At 39.2% G+C, this 21711-nt stretch overlaps 1 protein-coding gene across 1 annotated transcript in view; it reads left to right on the top strand.

The window, feature by feature from the left end:
- TSLIG3B (tRNA splicing ligase complex subunit 3B) overlaps window positions 1-18636 on the top strand; it is a 35965-nt gene extending 17329 nt beyond the window's left edge. Inside the window, exons 6-8 of the mRNA XM_090270395.1 lie at window positions 16-132; window positions 14613-14780; window positions 17887-18636. Coding sequence (XP_090126521.1) covers window positions 16-132; window positions 14613-14780; window positions 17887-18240 — 639 coding nt within the window. The 3' untranslated portion in view covers window positions 18241-18636. The remainder of the gene's footprint in view (window positions 1-15; window positions 133-14612; window positions 14781-17886) is intronic.
- The last annotated feature ends 3075 nt before the right edge of the window (window positions 18637-21711 follow it).

Genomic DNA, 21711 nt, shown 5'->3' on the forward strand with positions numbered 1-21711 from the left:
TTCCAAATTCTTTAGGAACAACTGGAAAGAATCAATGATGCTCTTTCCTGTGAATATGAGTGTCGCCGGCGGATGTTGATGAAACGGTTGGATGTAACAGTGCAGTCTTTCGGATGGTCTGATAGAGCAAAGGTAAGGCTGTTTTCCCGTTCGTGTCCTGTAGGTGGCACTCTGTGACAGCTCTTCAGGCCCTCTTGGCTGTTATGTAACTGTGCCACATTTGCACTTTACCACTGGAGCGCTGCCCAGGCCAACCACTGGCCTTATGTAATGATCTTGGCCCTGTGTGAATCCCTGTTTGCAGATATCTCAATTTCTACCCAAATCATTCACATTTATTTTAAACTCATAGCTGTTGTGGTTTATGCAAGGATTGCGTAAAAGAAGGTATCGTATGAGACAGATAAATATAGTGATGTGTGAACAAGTTCTTTAAAAGTGTCTTAAGGCTGTGGAGTGTGGTTCAGGTGAAGAGGGGATTGGAGGGTCGGGGCATCCAGAGGTGTGATAGAATCTCTTCAGGTGGCTTTCTAGAGAGCTATCTCCCATCCTTCTCATTTTACGCCTTTAACCTGTACCCAGGCTTTGTCTGGGATTCTCTGCCCTACTTTGCAACATAGTCTGGAAACTCTCCAGACGGTAAGCTGGGACGGCTGGAGGAAATCATTTGGTTCCCCTGTTTCAGGGATCACTGTCCTGTGCACTATGATGTTCAGTCTCTGAAAAATCACTGGTTTACGTGCGTTGTCCAGTTTCAACGTTGTCTCAGGTGGCAAGGTAAATCTGGCACATCTTACTTGCTGATGTTGTTACATTCTTTATATTCACTGGGCAGTATTTCTGCCCCGTGTTGTATCAGCTGGGGTCATTTATGCAGCTTCATTCAGCTGATGTCTGGGCTGGGCTGGAACATCCAAGCTGCTTGTCTTACATGTGTGGGTTCTACTATCTGCTGGGGTGCTTCAGTTGTCTTCTTGGCTCTGGTATGGTCTCTCCATGTGGTGTTTTGTGTTGGTTTCCTATGGCTGCAGAAAGAAATTACCACAAACGTAGTGGCTTATATAATATACATTTATTCACTTAGAGCTGTAGAGATCAGATGTCCTAAAATGAAGATGAAGATATTGGCAGGGTTGCATTCCTTCTAGCTGCTTCAGAGGAGAATCTGTTTCCTGGCTTCCAGATGATAGCTGTGTACCTTAGCTCTTGACCTCATCCTCCATCTTCAACACCAGTAGTGTAGGATCTTCTGACCTTTCTCTCTCTCTCTGCTTTCATTGTCACTTCACCTACTCCTGTCTTGGACACGTTCTCTCTCTCTCTCTCTCTCTTTCTCTTTCTGTCTTATCCTTACCCAAGAACATGCTTACTGATTTTAAAGAGAGGAGAAGGGAGACAGGGAGGGAGGGAGAGAAAGAGGGAGAGGGAGAGAGAGAGAGAAACATTGATGTGAGAGAGAAACATCAGTTGGTTAACTCTCAAATGCACCCGACTGGAGGTCAAGAGGGCCTGTCTTTCTTACAAGGATCTCTGTGATTACACTGGCCCATTCAGATAATCCAGAATAATCTTTCCATCTCAAGATCCTTAATTTAATCACACATTCACAGGTTCTAGGGATTAGAATGTGGTGGACATCTTTGGGGGGGTGGGTGTCTTTATTCAATTTACCAGATGTCTCATCTTCTTTCTAATTGGATTTTATTTTTTCTTGCATTGTATTTCACTGTCATATGCTGCTGCTGCTTTTGTTTTCTTTTGTTTTTTTAAATTATTTATTTTTTTGTTTGTTTCTTTCTTTCTTTTTAGAGAGAGGGGAAAGGAGAAAGAGAGGGAGAGAAACACCACTGTGTGGTTGCCTCTCACTTGCGCCCCCAACTGGGGACCTGATGTGTCAACCTAGTCATGTGCCCTGACTGGGAATCGAACCAGCAACACTTGGCTCGTAGGCCGACGCTCAATCCACTGAGCCACAGAAGCCAGGCCCTTCTTTTGTTTTTTTAAATATATTTTTTAAAAATCAGGTTGCCTAACATTAGAATCCTTCATTTTCTGTATGCCTTCCCTCCCCAGAGTGTCTGGCCTGCTATTGCAACCTGGCTGTTTGCACAGCTTTCCTTGGCTACACCACTATTTCTGGATCCAGTGGCCTCCTCTTTTGTTGTTTATTCTCTTGTTCTGTAAATCCACAGAAACTTCCTAACAAAGGGTATATTTGAATGATTTTTTTCTAAATTCTTGAACTCAATTTATATATCTGCTGTCGTATTTGATTGATAGTTTAGGTAAATATAAAACTACAGGTTGAAATCGTTTTTCTCTAAGACTATTGAAGGCATTGTTTTTTAGCATTTAGTGCTGCTTTTGAGAAACCTGATGCTATTTTCTGTGTTTTTGGATGACCTTTTATTTTATTTTTGTGGAAGATTTTGTATTCTCTTCTCTACCATTAGAGTAATAGAAGTTCACATTAGATGTTGATTTGGGTCTTTTTTCATTCATTGTCCTAAACACTAGGTGCACCTTTAAATCTGTAGACTCTTAGCTTTTATGTTTTTCTTTTATCAATTTCTTGCCTTTTGTTTTCTGTGTATTCTCTTTCTGAAACTCTTGTTAGTCAGATATTGGACACCCAGGGTAGATCCACTTAAGTTGCTTTATTTATTCTCTCACATTCTCTTTCCAACCTTGATGCATTTTCTTGGAAATGTCCTTGGTATTGAATTTTTGTTTTTTCTATCATTTTTTAATTCCCAGAAATTCTTTTTGATTCTTGAGTTTTTTGTTTTTTGTTTTAAGTATATTTTATTGGTTATGTTGTTACAGTAGTTCCAATTTTTTTCCCCTTTGCTCCCTCCGCCTAGTACCCCCCTTCCCTCCAGCAATCCGACCCCCACTCAGTTCATGTCCATGGGTTGTGCATATAAGTTCTTTGGCTTCACCCTTTCCTGTATTCTTCTTTTTTAATTTTTAAAAAATAATTTATTTGTTTTATTTATTTTTAGATAGAGGAGAAAGGAGAAAGAGAGGGAGAGAAACATCACTGTGTGGTTGCCTCTCACTTGTGCCCCCAACTGGGGACCTGATGTACAACCTAGTTATATACCCTGACTGGGAATCGAACCAGCGACACTTGACTTGCAGGCTGACGCTCAATTCCCTATATTATTCTTAACATCCCCCTGGCTATTTCGTACCAACCGATTATGCTTCTTAGTCCCTGCACCATTTCCCCATTTCTCCCCTTCCCCCCTCCTAGCTGATAACCCTCCAAATGATCCCCATATCTATGATTCTGTTCCTGTTCTGGTTTGCTTAGTTGGAGTTTGTTTTAATTTTGTTTTACATTCAGTTGTTGATAATTGTGAGTTTGTTGTCATTTTGGTATTCATAGTTTTGATCTTCTTTTTCTTAAGTAAGTCCCTTTGACATTTCATATAATAATGGCTTGGTGATGATGAACTCCTTTAGCTTCACCTTGTCTGGGAAGCACTTCATCTGCCCTTCCATTCTAAATGATAGCTTTGCTGGATAGAGTAATCTTGGTTGTAGGCTGCTTTTCATCACATTGAATACTGCTTGCCAGTCCCTTCCTGCCTGCAAAGTGTCCTCTGAGAAATCAGCTGATAGTCCTATAGGCACCCCCCTGTAGGAAACTCTCCCCCTCTCTCTTGCTGCTCCCAGGACTCTCTCTTTATCTTTCACCTTTGGCATCTCAGTCATGATGTGTCCTGGTGTGGTCCCCTCTGGGTCTAGCTCGCCCGGGACCTTCCGTGCTTCCCGGACCTGTATGTCCATCTCCTTTGCAAAATTTGGGAAGTTTTTCTCATTTTTTTCAATTATGGTTTCCTCATTCTGCAGTGGTTGACTGTTTTTTTCTTCCTTATGTTCCAAATCACTGATTTGAACCCCGGTTTCCTTCCTTTCACCATTGGTTTTGTGTGGATTTTCTTTCGTTTCACTTAGCATAGCCTTCACTTCTCTTACGTGTTTGCCGTACTCAAGCATATCTGTCAAGCCTGTGAGCATCTTTATCACCAGTGTTTTCAATTCTGCATCTGTTAGGTTGTTTATCTCCTCATCTGTTAGGTTGGCTATCTCATCACTTAGTTCTCCCTTTCGGGCCATACTTCTCTGTCTCCTCATTCTGACAGGCTCCTGTGTTTGTTTGCCTCTGCGTCCCAGGGAGAGCTGTCGCTCCCGTTACATTGTAAGGTGCGGAGCCTTAGGGATTCGTCAGTACAGGCGACCCGTTTCACCATGTTGTGGCGCTGTATGTGGGGGAGGGGTCTGAGACGGAACAATGCTGCCTGCCCAGCACTTGCCCTTTTTCCAGGCACCTCTCCCACTTCCGCACCAGACTGGCGCCCCTCTAGTTGCTGCCCTGGCCGTCGTTCCCAGAGTGGGTGGGTCTGCGGACATTCTAGGACCGTGGGGGCCCTTTAAACAAGCAGACTCTGCTGAGTGACCGGCAGTTTCTGCCTCCGCCCCAACCCCCACTGGTCTGCACAGTCAGAAGCAATGAGACTTGATTTTCCCCCGGTGCTGGGACTGTGGGCTGTGAGGTCCAGTGAGGAAGCTGGGAGCGCTCCCCAGGTGTCCCTCCTGACTTTTAAAAATGTGTAACTGGGCTCTCTGCTGGCCTGCCATTGCCGCCACTGCTGCTGCCACCACACTGCGTCCTCTCCACCCTAGCTCCGCCCCTCCTACCTGTCTGGATGAGTATTTCTTCTTTATATCTTTGTTTGCTGGACTTCCATGTAGTTTGATTTCCTGGAACGTCTGGTTGTTTCTAGTTTTGAGGTAGTTGTATTGCTTCTTAGTTGTGGGGGTAGATGCAGCATGTCCGTCTACAACTCCATCTTGGCCGGAAGTCTCGGTTACTCATTCATTTTAAAGAGCAAGATGGTGAAAAGCTGATGGTAAACCTCAGTTATTGCTTGGATTGGAATTGTTGACATGAGGCTTTGGAGTTTGCTATTATGCTGTGGCAATTCCCAGTGCTGACTTGTATAAGTCTTTTTTCAGTAGCTGCTCATTTTTTCAAGAAGAGAAATCTCATTTTTTTCTGTACAGCTTTTTTTCTTTGACCAGCAGGGGAGGAGAGGAGGGTGGCACCAGGGGCTGTAGTAGTAGACTGTTCTACAAATAAACTGAGGTAACCCCTATTTTTGGCTCCAGACTTCATTTTGTGAGATGTTGGTTTCCTTCTTATCTATATCACTCTTTTCCATTCTCTTTGTGGTATGTATATACCTTTTCATGATTTAGTGTGGTCAATTTGACTCATTTACCTAGAAATTGTACATAGTGTCCTTTCAAACACGGAGCAGACAGATAAAGAAAATTGAAGAGTGATTGGAACAGAGTTGCTGGTGAAATGAAAACTATTATTTCAGGGAACATTTTTTTAGTGTAGTAATAGAATGGCTATATGTCAAAGTTAAAGACTGTCATTTTCATATTTTCTTTTAATAAACATTTATTCCAGCATCTCATGTGTCAAGCAGTATGATGTACCCAGTTCTTGGATGAGCATTTCCATACCCTATGTGATTAGGTGGAGAATATTCTTAAAAGATTTCTGTATTTGTAATACCTAATCATGTTGTCAGATAGTTAAATCCTGTGTCTCCTCTGCATGTACTCCAGGATAAACTCCAGAGATGTGTGTGTGTCCATATCATTGAAGTGACTGTTGTGTGCAAGAAGCCTAGTTGCTGTAAGAGCTGTGAGTTACCAGAGAAGCAGACAACATGATTGCTGACCTCAAGAAATACAATCGAGTTTAGATGTATGGGAGGTACTCATTATACTGACCTCTGGAAACCTAACAGGTTGCATACATGTGGGCTCTTCAGTTTAACCTGATAGATTTTTAATGAGAAAAAGGAATCTAGGCATGCAAGCACAACTGTGAAAGGGAATGCATTAAAAATGTCTTAACATGGGAACTTAGAGTATGTTTTCAGTGTTGGCCTTAAGTTTACACAGAAATCCCACACAAAAGTGTTTTGACATGTTCTTTTCTTTGGACATTCTGAGTGGCATGGATTTATGGGCATGTTGATTGTTTATTGGCCTTAGATTTGGGGACTTTGAGAAAATGTGCCTGTAGGAAATATCTTAGTAGTTTATCTTCTCCTCTTGGTTTTTTTTCATCATGTTTTAGGACAGGAGGGTTTTTATTTGTTTGTTTTTCTTTTCTCCTTAGTGTGAAAAAATTTTTTTTAAATGTTTTTTTCCTTAATCTATTTATAGGTCAATTTAGGCCTTTCATTTGATCCTTTTCAGTTGATTATACATATTAGTATATGCATTTATACCTTGGGTTTTCTTGTTAAATATCCTGTAAATTTAATATTTCTTTATTATTATCCCCCTATACAATATGTCTGATTATTGAATGACTCATCAAATATTGGTCTTAAGCATTTTAAAACTTTACAGAAAATTTTATTACATAGAATGATATACTCTGTTGATTGACATTGAGGTTTTTAACTTTGTCTCATTTGACCTTTTATTGAAATCCTCAGCAGCTAAATTTTTTTTCATGTGCATGATGTATTCCTATAATCTTTTTTAAAAAATTGAGGTATAATTGACATACATTATATTGGTGTTAGGTGTAGAACTTAATTATTTGAAGTTAGTATATGTGGTATTACAAAATGATCACCACAATAAATTACAGAATTATTTTGTGATGAGAACTTTAAAGATTTATCCTCTTAGCAAACTTCCAAACATAGAATACAGTATTAACTCTAGGTTTCATGCTGTACATTGCATTACATCCCCATGACTTACTTATTTTATAACTAACTTTGTACCTTTAACTCTGTTCATCCATTTTGCAGCCGCACTTGGCAACCAACAATCGGTTCTATCTATGAGCTTGAGTTTTTTGTTTTTTTGGGGGGGGAGGGGTTTTTGTTTTCTGTTTTAGATTCCATGTAAAAGTGAGAGATCATATAGTATTTATCTTTCTCTGACTTATTTTACTTAGTACAATGCCCTAAAGGTCTGCCCATATTGTTGTAGGTGACAGAATTTTATTCTTTTTTATGGCTGAATAATATTTGTGTGTATGTGCATTGCATTTTCTTTATCCATTCATCCATCGATGCACACGTAGCTTATTACCATATCTTGGGTATAGTAAATAATGCTGCATTGAATATGTATACATATATATATATGTGTGTGTAAGCCCTGGCTGGTTTGGCTCAGTGGATTGAACGTCGGCCTGCGAGCTAAGTGTCGCTGGTTCGATCTTCCAGTCAGGGCACATCAGAGAAGGAAAACTCTGACTCCAAAAAACCTGCGCTGCCTTGCGGCATACCTCTTCAGGGGAAAGGCTAAGGGAGTAAACCCCGACAGAAAATCCGGAGCCGGAGTCCCTAAGGCGGTTTGACGTTGTAGTCAACACCGGCAACTCCTGCGGCGCACCTGAAGCCAAGCTGTATTGACTCCGTCTTTCCCTTGGACCCTTCAGCTGCGAAGAGAGGGGGGGTCTGCTGCATGGGCAACAGCAGACCCTCCATATCACCCTGCCCAGGCTCTGTAGCTTCAGCTTCACTGGAGAGGACACTCCAGCGTCATCGCAAGATGTCGATTCAACACGGGAGGAGACAGATACCGTGTCACTCCCGAGTCGGACTGCACAACCATTCTCGGCGGTGCAGATAGACTCTTAAGAAGCTACACCATCGTCTCTCGAGACGGACGGCTGCCGACGTGCCGTGGGGTTAAGTAGATCTTTCTTAGTAAGTGGGCAAACCTGGGATTCTATCTGTATTTTGGGGAATTCAGTTAAACTTTCTAAGCCTTGTTTTTTTTTTGTTTGTTTGTTTGTTTTTTGGTACGCAAAAGTGGGTAATAAATATAACCACTCTAAAAAGGTATTTTGAAATTTAAAGAAATAACTATTAAGTGACTGTATCCTGTAACATTTAATAAGTATTCTGTGGATGTTAGCTATTAAGATGTTGATAATTTCATATTGCATATTAATATCTGGTAGAACTCTTCTTTCTCAAAATTCTGTTTTCAAAAAATATTTTTATTGATTATGCTATTACAGTTGTCCCAATTTTTCTCCCTTTGCCCCCTCTACCCGGTATTTCCTTTCCTTAGTTCATGTCCATGGGTTGTGCATATAAGTTCTTTGGCTTCTCCATTTCCTGTACTATTCTTAACATACCCCTGTCCCTTTTGTACCTACCAGTTATGCTTTTTGATCCCTTCACGATTTCCCTGTTCTCCCCCTTCACCGTCCCAGCTGATAACTCTCCAAATGATCTCCATATCTCTGATTCTCTTCCTGTTCTGGTTGTTTGCTTAGTTTGTTTTTTTTAGATTCAGTTGTTGTTGATAGTTATGAATTTGTTGCCCTTTTAATATTCATAGTTTTCATGATCTTCTTTTTCTTAAATAAGTCCCTTTAACATTTCATGTGATAATAGCTTGGTGATGATGAACTCCTTTAGCTTTATCTTGTCTGGAAAACACTTCATCTGTCAACCCATTCTGAATGATTAGCTTTGCTGGATAGAATAATCTAGATTGTCGATCCTTGCTTTTCATCACTTTGAATACTTCTTGCCTGTCTGTTCTTGCCTGCAAAGTTTCTTTTGAGAAATCAGCTGATAGTCTTATGGGAACTCCTTTGTAGGTAACTCTTTTTTTTCTCTTGCTGCTTTTATAATTTTTTATCTTGAACCTTTGGCATTTTAATTATGATGTGTACTCTTTGGGTACAACTTGTTTGGGACACTCTGTGCTTCCTGAACTTGTATGTCTATTTCCTTCAGCAAATTAGGGAAGTTTTCGTTCATTATTTTTTCAAATAAGTTTTCCATTTCCTGCTCTTCCTCTTCTCCTTCTGTCACCCCTGTTAATCAGATGTTGGTATGTTTAAAGTTGTCCCAGAGTTACCTAAGCCAATCATCATTTTTTTTGAATATTTTTTCTTCTTGCTGTTCTGATTGCTTTTTCCTTCTTGTGTTCCAAATTGTTGATTTGATTCTCGGCTTCATGTTCTCCACTGTTAGTTCTCTATAGATTTTCCTTTATTTCACTTAGTGTAACCTTCATTTCTACTCTTATGTTTTTGCTTTACTTCGTGAGTTCTTTGAGCATCCTGATCACCAGTGTTTTGAACTCTTCATCTGATAGGTTGGTTATATCCATTTTGTTTAGTTATTTTCCTGGGGTTTTGTTCTTTTCTTTCATTTGGGTCATATTTCTTTGTCTCCTCAATTTGGCAGCCTCCTTCTATATGTTTCTGTGTATTAGGTAGAGCTTCTTTGACTCCCTGTCTTTGAAAAGGCACCTGTAAATTGTGAGGGGCAGAGCCTTAGGTAATTGCCAGGGTGGGGCAACCCAGTTCACCACTTTTAGCTCTGTGTTGGGGCAGGGCTCGGCAAGGGGATAATGCTGCTGCCTGGCTTCTAGAGGTCTGCCTGGCTTCTAGAGGTGTTCCCTGCATTCACCTCATTTCCAGTCACTTCACCCACTTCCTGTATGTGACTGGTGCCCTTACAGTTATTTCCCTGGTGGTGAATCCCAGAGTGGGTTGGTTTGCATACGTTCTAAGTCCATGCAGGCCCTTTAAACAGATTCCTGAAAATCGAGCAGTTTCTTCTGCGAAACCAACCCCCACTGGTTTTTACAGCCTTAAGTTATGGGGACCTATCTTCCTGGTGCTGGAACCCTGGGCTGTGAGGTCTGGCCTGGGGTTGGCATCATTAGCTCCCAAGGCGTCCCTCCTGGAGTTGGGATCACTAGCTCCCCAGGTGTCCCTCCTGATTTTTATCCTCCACGTGTGAGTGTGGGATCGCCTGTTATTCTGCCACCACATATCTGTGCCACAGCCCGTCTCCACATCTCTTTGCATCTCTTTGCCCATCTCCATGACTCCGCCTCTCCGCCCCTCGTACCTGTCTGGACGAATGTGTTTTTTTTTTTAATCCTTAGATTTATTCCTAGGTATTTTATTCTTTGTGAAGCAATTGTGAATGGGGTTGTATTCTTAATTTTAATTTCTGTTCATTATTGACATTAAAAATACAACTGATTTCAGGATTTTGTATCTTGCTATTTTGCTGAATTCACTTATGAGTTCTAGTAGTTTTTTGGTGGAATCTTTTGGGTTCTCTGTGTACAATATCATGTCATCTGCAGATAAAGACCGTTTTGCTTCTTCCTTTCCAATTTGGATGCCTTTTATTTTTTCTTGTCTGATTGCTATGTCAAGGACTTCCAGTACTGTTGAATAAGAGGTGAAAGCAGACATCCCTTTCTTGTTCCCAATCTTAAGGGGAACGCTTATAGTTTTTGCCCATTGAGTATGATGCTGGCAGTGGGTTTGTCACATATGGCCTTTATTATGTTTGGGTATGTTCCCTCTAATCCCACTTTGCTGAAAGTTTTTTATCATAAATGGGTATTGGATTTTATCAAAAGCTTTTTCTGCATGTATCAATATAATCATGTGGTTTCTATCCTTCATTTTGTTATTTTGTTCATAAGGTGAATCATATTTATTGATTTGTGAATATTGTACCAACCTTGCATTCCTGGAATAAATCCCTCTTGATTATGGTGTAGGATTTTTTGATGCATTGCTGTATTCAGTTTGCTAATATTTTTTGAGGATTTAACATCTATGTTCATCAGGGATATTGGCCTATAATTTTCTTTTTGTGTATTATCTTTATCTGGTTTTGTAATTAGGATAATGCTGGCCTCATAAAATGAGTTTGGGAGCCTTACCTCCACTTGAAGTTTTTGAAATAGTTTGAGAAGGAGAGATGTTAATTCTTCTTGAAATTTTTGGTAAAATTTACTTGTGAAGCCATTTGGTCCAGATCTTTTGTTTGTTGAGAGTGTTTTGGTTACTGCTTCAATTTCACTAAGTGTAATCTGTCTATTCAGACTCTCTGATTCTTCCTGATTTAGTTTTGGAAAAATGTACATTTCTAGGACTTTATCCATTTTATCCAGGTTGTTCAGTTTGTTGGCATATGTTGTTCATAATATTTTATTACAGTCCTTTGTATTTGTTTTGTTTCAGTTGTTATTCTTTTTCATTTCTGATTTTATTTATTTGGATTTCTTCTCTTTTTTTTTCTTGATGAATCTGGTTAAAGATTTGTCAATCTTGTTTATCTTTTCAAAGAACCAGCTCTTGGATTTATTGCTCTTTTGTGTCATTTTTTTCAGACTCTATTTCATTTGTTTCTGCTCTGATCTTTGTTACTTCCTTCCTTCTACTCACTTTGGGCTTTGTTTTTTGTACTCTTTCAAATTCCTTTAAGTGTGAAGTTAGATTGTTTATTTGAGCTTTTTCTTGTTTTTTTGAGATAGGCCTGTAATGCTATAAATTTCCCTCTTAGGACTGCTTTTGCTGTGTCCCATAGATTTTGGGGTGGTGTGTCCTCATTTTCACTTGTTTCAAGGTATCTTTTCATTCTTTTCCTTGATCTCATTGTTGACCCATTCATTGTTTAATAACATGTTATTTGGCTCAGTGGATTGAGCGTCGGCCTGCGAGCTAAGTGTCGCTGGTTCGATCTTCCAGTCAGGGCACATCAGAGAAGGAAAACTCTGACTCCAAAAACCTGCGCTGCCTTGCAGCATACCTCTTCAGGGGAAAGGCTAAGGGAGTAAACCCCGACAGAAAATCCGGAGCCGGAGTCCCTAAGGCGGTTTGACGTTGTAGTCAACACCGGCAACTCCTGCGGCGCACCTGAAGCCAAGCTGTATTGACTCCGTCTTTCCCTTGGACCCTTCAGCTGCGAAGAGAGGGGGGGTCTGCTGCATGGGCAACAGCAGACCCTCCATATCACCCTGCCCAGGCTCTGTAGCTTCAGCGTCATCGCAAGATGTCGATTCAACACGGGAGGAGACAGATACCGTGTCACTCCCGAGTCGGACTGCACAACCATTCTCGGCGGTGCAGATAGACTCTTAAGAAGCTACACCATCGTCTCTCGAGACGGACGGCTGCCGACGACGACGACGACGACGATTTAGCTTCCATGTCTTTGTGTATTTTTCAGTGTTCTTCTTGTGATTGATTTTTAGTTTCATAGTGTTAAGATCAGAGAAGATGCTTGATATAATTTCAATCTTCTTGAATTTATTGAGACTTGTTTTGTGTCCTGACATGTGGTCTATCCTAGAAAACGTTTCATGTGCACTTGAAAAGTATATATGTTCTGCTGCTTTGCGATGAAATGCTCTGAAGCTATCGGTTAAATTCATTTGGTCTAGTGTGTCATTTAAGGCTGTTATTTCCTTCTTGATTTTCTGCCTGGAAGATCTATCTGTTGAAGTCAATGGGGTGTTAAAATCCCCAACTATGATCTTATTTCTGTCAATCTCTCCCTTTCTGTCCATCAAGATTTGTTTTACATATTTAGATGCTCCTATGTTTGGTGCATAAATGTTTTATAGGGTTATATCCTCTCATTAGATTGTTTCCTTTATCATTATTCAGTGTCTTTGGTTTTAAAGTCTGTTTTGTTGGATATAAGTACTGCTACTTTTCCATTTTCATAAAATTTTTTTTCTAACCCTTTACTTTTAGATTGTGTGTATCTTTTGATCTGAGATAGATCTCTTGGAGGCAGCATATACATGGATCTTGTTATCTTATCCATTCAGCTGCCCTTTGTCTTTTGGTTGGGACATTTAAGCCATTTACATTTAAGGTGATTATTGGTAGATAATGCCATTTTATTTTTAGATTGTTTTTTCTTTCTTTTCCCCTCCCCTCCCCCTCCCCCTCTCCCTGCTCCTACCCGCCCCTCCTTCTTCTTCTTAGTCCTTTAACATTTATTGCAGTTCTGGTTTGATGTTAACAAACTCCTTTAGCTTTATCTTGTCTGGAAAGCTCCTTAATTCTCCTTCAATTTTAAATAATAGGCTTGCTGAGTAAAGTAGCCTTGGTTGTAGGTCCTTGCTTTTCATCATGTTGAATATTTCATGCCACTTCCTTCTGGCCTGAAATGCTTCTGTTGAGAAATCAGATGACAGTCTAATTGGTGCTCACATGTTTGTAACTACCCGCTTTTCTCTTGTGGCTTTTAGGATTCTCTCCTTGTCTTTAAGCCTTATCATTTTAATTATGATGTGTCTCGGTGTAGGCCTCTTTGGGTACAACTTCTTTGGGACACTGAGCTTCCTGGACTGTGTGACTTTTTCCTTCACCATATTAGGGAAGTTTTTGGTCATTATTTCTTAAATAAGTTCTTGGTTCCTTGCTCCCTGTCTTCTTCTCTTACGTATTCCCATGATGTGAATGTTGTTATGCTTCCTGTTCAAAATGTTGCTTTAGCTCTCATTGTTTTAATTTTTTTTTTTTTCTTTACTGCTCTGTCTTTTATACCTTGGCTTCCAAAATACTGATTCGATACTCTGCTTTATCTAACCTACTGTTTATTCCTTCCAGTGAATTATTTATTTCAGATATTGTATTATTTATTTCTGACTGGTCCTTTTTTATGGTTTCTAGATCTTTTTTCATGCTGTTGAGTATCCTTATAATCATTACTCTAAACTGTCTGATAAATTGCTCGCCCCCATTTCATGTAGTTCTTCTGGAGAATTCAGTTGTTCTTTCATTTGGGATCTGTTTCTTTGTCTTCCCATTTTGGATGCTTCTTTGTATTTTGTGCCTTAGTTGTGAAACTAATGAGCTGTTAAACTGATTGGTTGTCAGTCTTATCAAGCTGTAATCAGTAGCTTGGTTTAAGCACACAGGGTAAGGCAGATTAATTTTTGTGGTTGGGGGCATTGCTTTCCCTCAGGCTAATGCCATTCAGAGAGGAATGCTCTGCCTGAGAAAGATGGCTCCTGCCGTATGGGGAATACTTCAGCACAGGGATCCTGGAGGCTATTCCTTCAGTTCTCTCCCCAGAACCACCAACTGCAGACTCTTCTCAAGGGTCTCAAGTCCACTCTGCCCTCTTTGCTCAAGCCCAGGGTAAATGGCTACAAACGGAATTTTGTGTGTTGGCCCTTAAAGAGGCTCTCTGGGCCTTCAGCTACCTTCCCCTGACAGTCAGAAACCCTGCTGCTTCACAGCTGGATGTTATCCGGGTCCTTTCCAGCTCTGGTGCTGTAGGCTGGGGAGCCCAGTTTGGGGTTTAGATCCCATACTTCTCTGGAGGAACCCCCTGGCTGCTGAAATAATCCTCTGGCACTTCAACTTCTATCCATGGGAGCCCAGCCAGCTCTCTAGTCTGACAGTCATGTTGTCATGAAGTGGTTTCTTCTGTCTGCTTGTGGTTATAAGGCTTCTCTCCAGCTAGTGTCCAGTTGGTTATTCTGGATTATTTCTCTACAATTTAATTGTAATTCCAGATTGGTCCTTGGAGGTGGTTAGCATAGCTTTCACTTACTCAGTTACCATCTTGGATCCTCACTTTAAAAATTGTTAGTTTTTAATGAGTTGATACTGGTAGTTGTATATTCTTTTAACATCTATTGGTTTACTTTTTTCATTCTACATACAAAGTGTCAGATATTTATGATTGCCATTGCTCTTTTATTGAAATGTTCTTTGGTATTTTTTTCCCCTAACTTTTGTCATTTAGGTGAAAACAGATGACATAGCAAGAATTTATCAGCCTAAGCGTTATGCTTTGTCACCCAAGACAACGATTACATTGGCACATTTACTTGCTGCTCGTGAAGATCTATCCAAGATCATTAGGACAAGTAGTGGCTCCAGCCGGGAGAAAACAGTGTGTGCCATTAATAAGGTTAGTTTTCCTTTCAGACAGTGGAGAATGAATCTTTACTATCCTCATTTGATCTTTTTACAGATTTTAATCGAGTTTTCTTTTATGTTCTGGTGAACTAGAAGGGTGTGAGTTCATCTAGGCTTAGTTTTGTTTGCGCATGTTCATTTGAATTTCTGTATTCATAAATTAAATCAAAGTTTTACCTGGTTACAGGAATTAAGAATTGTTTTTATTAATAGCTTTAGGAAGAATTATTTATCTTTCTGAGAAAGTAATCATTCTTTGTCATTGAAAATCTGTAGGAATCATTTCGGGTACTAACATATGCCTTATATCCTTGGTGTAAATGAAAGAGTACATGCTTTGGAGTCATATAAATCTGGGTTCACATCGTAGCGCTATCATTTACATAGAGGAATCGCTTTGGGCAGGTTAATGAATCTCAGAGGTTTCCTGATTCAGAGTATCGATCCATTTATCTGAAAGTGGTCTTAAGCCCAGAGAGTCTGAATTTTTTACTGTCACAGCAACAACAACAATAAACTAGGCTGGAACGTTTGTTAGCTCAACTAGAATGTACTCATCATTTAGACAGAACACTGTGAGACGGGCTCTATTACAAAAGAGTGAAAAAATCAGAAGTAAGCAGTTTAGGTAATTTTAAAACATCGTTTCTCACTCAGTGTAGTGAGAAAGGTGTCCCTGATGTAGAACACCTTGCCAGAGGGATGGTTGTTTTTAAAGTCAGTTTGCCTAATTATTGCTTAGTTAGGCACTAGTGTTCATGCTTCCTGCTTCTATTTTAGATCAGCCACCTCTATTTCTGAAAGTGTTCTGTCTTTAAATACAGCATGGAGGCAAAAGTAGGTTTACAGTTGTAAATACACAAAACACAGTTTAACACAAAGTTTATTCTTGTATTATTTATTATATTATTTTCCATATGAACAACTGTGAAACAACTTTTGCTGCACCCTGTATGTTACTTAATATCTTGCATCAGGTTATTTACTCTTGCTGCATCAAGACTTCTGCTTCTTTAAGTGAAATTACCCATCCCTTTTCTGAGTTTATAATTTATAGTCTAATTATTTGAGAGCAATCTTTTTTCTCTTTCTTTGCATTTAAGAGAATTGTTTCTTGTTATAATAAACCAGAAAGTGAAACAGTTGACAGAATATGGTTGAACTTAAACCTTCAAGGGAAATAAGAGGGTCAAACAAAGCCATGTATGTAGAAGCCCATACATTGGTTTGGGACAAGCATGAGGATGACAGCGTTCAGCATGGATGTCTTCTGACCCCTCCCCAGCAAGTGTCTCCCATCCCTTTCCCTCTGAAGCATCTGCTTAACCAAATTGCTTTTCCTTCTCTATTGCAGAGATAAGCCAACCCAGTAGTACTCCTTTGAACATGTGGCAAAGCTGAGAGAAAGTTTATAAATCTTATTCCAGGGTAGAAAGTGTGCATATACCCAGGCCAGCATGTATTATATGGTATCAAGGCACATGGTAGCAACTTTAATCAAATCAGTGATGCTACCATGTGTGTGTCCTTTTATGGGGCCCTGTAGCTAGGTCAGTGTTCCTAATTTACTGTACTAAAATATGGACGTGGCAGAGTGCATTTTTGAACTCCAGATTTTCTAAATACTTCTCAAAGGCTGAAGTGATATAGAACAGAACTATATCTTAGAAACCTAGGCATCGGGTAAGAACATTGATGGGTTCTTTCTGGAACCTTCTCAGGGGTACAGCGATGAACAGGAAATGTTAGAACATCTGTTTGAGGGAAATCTTACGATCAGTTCTTGGAATAGCATCTCCATATACCCACCAACGTAGCATGTTTGGTGGAGAGGCCAATGAGAATAACAGCCAAGAGAAGCTGTTTTTTGATTTGGTAATTAGGACATTATTGCTGACTTTCAGAGAATATTTACACTTTGAACCTTGTCCCATAGTGAGAATGTTGAACTTTTTGTCTTTTATTTATGATCTATAAATTACTAAAACATAGTTTTGGTGAGGATCAATGAAAGTAGAACCTGATTCATAGATCAGTTTGGCTGAGGAAGTGACTGTTGTACCGTCTTTCCTGAAAAAGACTCGCAGGAAACTATTGGCTTACTGTTGCCTGTGGTGGGTGGGAGGGCACCCTCCTCACTGCTCTCTGTCTTTCTCTGTTCATGGCTTATAAAGTAGAGCCTTTCTACAGATGTCTGGGGTCATAAACCAACTTGGTTTATCCTTCAGAGTATTGTAAAGCCTGGTTAGGGAAGGATATCAAGTCTTTATCTTCTTTATAATATGATAACTAGAGTATCTTGAAATTGAGCTTAAGTTTCTGATAAGGAAGGAATACTTCATTGAGAATCCTTTATCTCTTTGCAGTGCTACCTTGGGTTATAGTCATTATATTCATCTCTGGCCTTGTTATATCCACATGTTATCACAAATGCTTCATATTTTGCTGAAATAAAAATATGCTTAGAAATACAATCTTTCGGAGAGCAGATGACAGCTAGTGGAGGGGGGAGGTTAGGAAATGGAGGATTGAGCAGAAAGGTGAAAGCACTCACGGACATGGACAGCAGTGTGGTGGTGATTGCTGGGGGGAGGGGGTTAAGGGGACTAAATGGTAATGGGAAAAATGCAGTAAATATCACATTAAAAAGAAGAAATGTAATCTTTCATTGGTTAGTCCGTTGTCAAATCAGTTGCAATGGGAAGTCCAGAATTGTTGTATAAATGGATAGGAATTTATTAATTTAGGGTCTGTATTTTATGTATATTAATGTTTTGCTAAAAAAGTTTCTTAGTGTGATGAGCACTACATTTGTTACAGAATTTGCTAAACAGATTTAAACAAGAGAAAATAAGCTTTTAAGTTTCAGAATTATTTCTCTAGATTGTTTAAAAATAATACCACATTGTGAGGAAATTGTCATACATTATGTTTATTTTCATTGTTAATTCATACTGTCATGTCTGACACTTTCATGTCCTTAAATATTTGGCTTCTGTTTCTTTATTACAACGATAATTTCAACATCACTTGACTCCTTTATGTAAATTTTAACTTTTAAAATATTAGAAACTGAAAGAAAATGTTTCTTCAAACAGGTGCTGATGGGAAGAGTGCCTGACAGGGGAGGCCGGCCGAATGAAATTGAACCACCACCTCCTGAAATGCCACCCTGGCAAAAGAGACAAGAAGGCGGCGGAAGGGGTGGCTGGGGTGGTGGGGGTGGCGGTAGAGGAGGTGGTGGGGGTGGAAGAGGTGGTGGAGGATGGGGAGGCGGTGGTGGAGGGGGCGGAGGGTGGGGAGGCGGTGGGGGAGGGGGTGGCAGAGGAGGAGGTTTCCAAGGCAGGGGAGACTATGGTGGAAGAGGGGGCTATGGTGGGAGAGGGGGCTACAGTGGGAGAGGCTATGGAGATCCATATGGGGGAGGGAGCGGTGGATACAGAAGATATTAAACACTAAAAAAATTAGATAGCAGTCCTTACTTCTTGATAGGTACATTAGGCATAGTGTTCTAAATAACATACTTGAATGTCATCTTTGAAGTAAACACCATGTTAGATTCCTTGATATCATTCTTGAATTGGGTTACTGTGTAAGAGTATTGTTTTATACTACCATTTCATCTATTGGACAGAATGATGATTTCTTTTTCATATTTTGTCTACTCTTGAGCATGCTATGTCTTTTAAAAAACAAACAAAAATGAACTAAAACTATTTTTAAAAATGTAAATATTTATTACCGTCAAACTTGGAAAATATTTTATTGTCATGATTAAAATTAGATTGTTACCTGTATTTTATTCAGGTTTGAGACACATAAATGAGCCCACTTGTTATTAGACTATTGCCTCATCTGTATTCCTGTGTTTTGTATTTGTTAATTTTACTTTACAAAATAGAGAAAGGGACTGATAGTTTTGTTCAGTAGGTAGTTGTCATGACTTGTTTTTTCTTTTATTGGAAGTGATTCTTCTGCCCAGGTTTCTGTTAAAGTTCCATTAATTGAAGCCTGAGTTTACTTTTCAGTATGTAATGTTTCATTTATTTTCCAACTAGATTTGAAATATGTGATTTTGTCTGGCAAAGCACAGAGTGAGGTTAGAATTACTCTAAAGGGACAGACACATATTGAACCAGTTGTACATGATAATGTAAAAAATATTCCTAGAAATTGATTCTTCATCCTTTGGGCCATTATTTTAGATATCAGAATATTAAAAAGCAGGCTGAATTGGATTAGAGCAGTAATTTTCAGTTTTAATAGATCAGAGGTAGGGCCAAGGCATTGCTGGATAATTCTGATTCACAGCTAGATTTGGAAAATACAGGGTTAGGGAAGAGTAATATGTGGTTTGGTGGTTGAAGCAGTCAAAGGCTTGGTGAGCAGTTGTGACTGTGAATCATGGCACTAGTTCTGGGGTGCTGTGGGCTAAGATGATCAAAAGGTCTTGAGGATTGATTTTTCCTCACTAGTCAGATGAAGAATGTGGTGCTTGAGCCCTACTCAGGCTGTTTCATAAAGACCTGAGTACAAGTGAAATTTGTTGAGACTTTATAGCGGGCCTATTGTGAATGGCTGAAGAAGCGGGCCAAGTAATGCAGTTTTCTCTTAGTGAGGAGACATAAAGGAAAAGCGATAGCCACACGAACTTTAAAACTTCCCACTGTGAAGTCTGTCCTGGTGTAGGCTTCTGGTCAGCATCTGTGCTAACAGCTTTCTGTGCTCTAACCAACTCAGCAGATAGAAAGCTGAGTAGCAGCGGACAAATGGTATTTGATATTTGGCAGTTTGTTGTTTTGTTTTATAGTAAACCCTGTGATGAAATCTAAAATAATGTTAAAACTTTAAAAGTAAATATTGTGTATACTGCAGTCTTGGCCATGTGTTTTTCAAGATAACCCTTCAAAGAAATTTGTTCAGGATAGGAAAACAATTTTTTTTTCATTATTTGTAAACTTAGATTATTTTTAATGTGTTTATTTTTAATGAAGAGACTTTTATTTGTGACTGTTGGAGAATGTTTTCCATAATTAAGAAAACACGTATCAGTATCTATGAACTGAAAAAAGAATTTTAAAAAATATATAAGCAGAGACTAGTAAAATATTTCAAGAGTTACTAGTTAAAACAGAAAACATTCATTTAAAACTTTTACATTTTGCTTCATTTCTTTTTGGGAGCTTTAATTGCTGACACAGAAGGAGTTTATAACCCCTCCAACTTTTATTGCTGAAGAGTTATGAATAATGACAGAAGCATTAGCTTATCAATTTCTATAAGCTTTCTTTGTACCTTCATAGGAATACTGTTGGATTATCCATAGGACTCATTGTAAATCTTATCCAGGTTTCGTACTTTCTCCTGGAATCATGTTGGAGCTGGAACCACACATATTTACACATTCCTATAAACTTCACTTGATTAAAAAGCTGAGCAGTCTAGACTCAGATATCTTATCCTTTCTTCTAAGCTAAGATTTTCACAATAATCTTTGTTCAGTAAAAATTTCATTTGTAGAAGAGTATGCTAAGCAGTATCTAAAATAGCAGTAAGTTAATCTGGGGCCTTAATGTGAAAGGCCATAAAGTGAAAATGTTTTATAAATCAAATGCAAGACAAATGTAGAATATGATGAATGGTACTCATGCTTCCTAAAGTCCAACACCTTTGTTTGTGCCTCCTCTTCATTCCTTTTTGTCTGATTCTCATTTTTATTTTTACCTATTGCCACATTTTCCCTCCTCTTTTTTCTTTTTCTTGCCTTGTTCTAACCTTTAGTATCTAATAGCATCTCTAGCTATATCTTGACTGGGAGTTTCTGGATTAAAGAAGGTAACTACCCTCACATCTGGACCATAGAAAAAAATATAAGTCCACCCTGGCCGTTGTGGCTCAGTCAGTTGGAGTGCCATCTCGTAAACCGAAAGGTTGTGGGTTCAGTTCCCTGTCAGAGCACATGCCTAGGTTGTGGGTTTGGTCCCTGGTTGGGACGTGTACAAGAGGCAACTGGTTGATGTTGCTCTCCCTCCCTTCCTTCCCCTCTCTTTAAAATCAACAGCATGTCCTTGGATGAGGATTAAAAAAAAAAAAAAGTCCTGCCCACACATAACCCACCACACCATTGCATGTCAGCTCTCAGCAAAAGAAGGGATCGGGTGTTTTCTTTGAACCTATTTCCTTGTGTTTTGCAGATCAGGGAAAAATCCTGCTTCACTAAACAGAAAAAAATTTTAAATTCAAAACATTTAATTACCTGTATTTGTGTCAAAAGATTTGAAAATCCAGAAGATGTTCTGAGCCATGATCTATTATCCGTAAAGAGCACAGAATACAGATATTTGGGATGGGAATCGGAGCTGGAGGAGAGGAAGTTTAATCTCTTCCTTAGGTTCAGGTTATCAGAGTGACTTCGTTATTTTGTATGAAGTATCATGAATTGCCAAAATGATAAATATGCCCACATCCAAGTGTATCAGAATGCATTCCATACTGGAATTTGAGTGATTGGAATTTTTCTCCCTTCTTCATTGGTCTGGTTAAATAGAAGTTGGCTGGGGATTAAAGGTATCATGGCTATCTCTAATCACTAAATCATGAGCACAAATGAATTGCTCTGGTTGATCTGTACACTAGATTGAACCATCCTCTACCAATTTCACCCACAGCTTCAAAGTTTCTGGCTAGTTTTCTTAGATAGAACTGTGGAATTAAAGACCAAAGCCACAGAAAAATGGGAACCTCGAATTTGTCTCCTTCAGTATTAAGTTATTAATAGATTTAATATTTAGGGGTCACTGTAAGTCATTATGCAATAAGATGGAAAAATTTGAACATTTATGTAATGTTAATTCTTTGTGTTATAAAGAGATTGAGAAGAAATTATACTGAATAATTAGTTGCTTTGCTTCTCCTTCCAGGAG

The sequence above is a fragment of the Furipterus horrens genome, unplaced genomic scaffold (assembly GCF_987537825.1).
Source record: "Furipterus horrens unplaced genomic scaffold, mFurHor1.1.pri manual_scaffold_3, whole genome shotgun sequence".
Lineage (NCBI taxonomy): Eukaryota > Metazoa > Chordata > Mammalia > Chiroptera > Furipteridae > Furipterus > Furipterus horrens.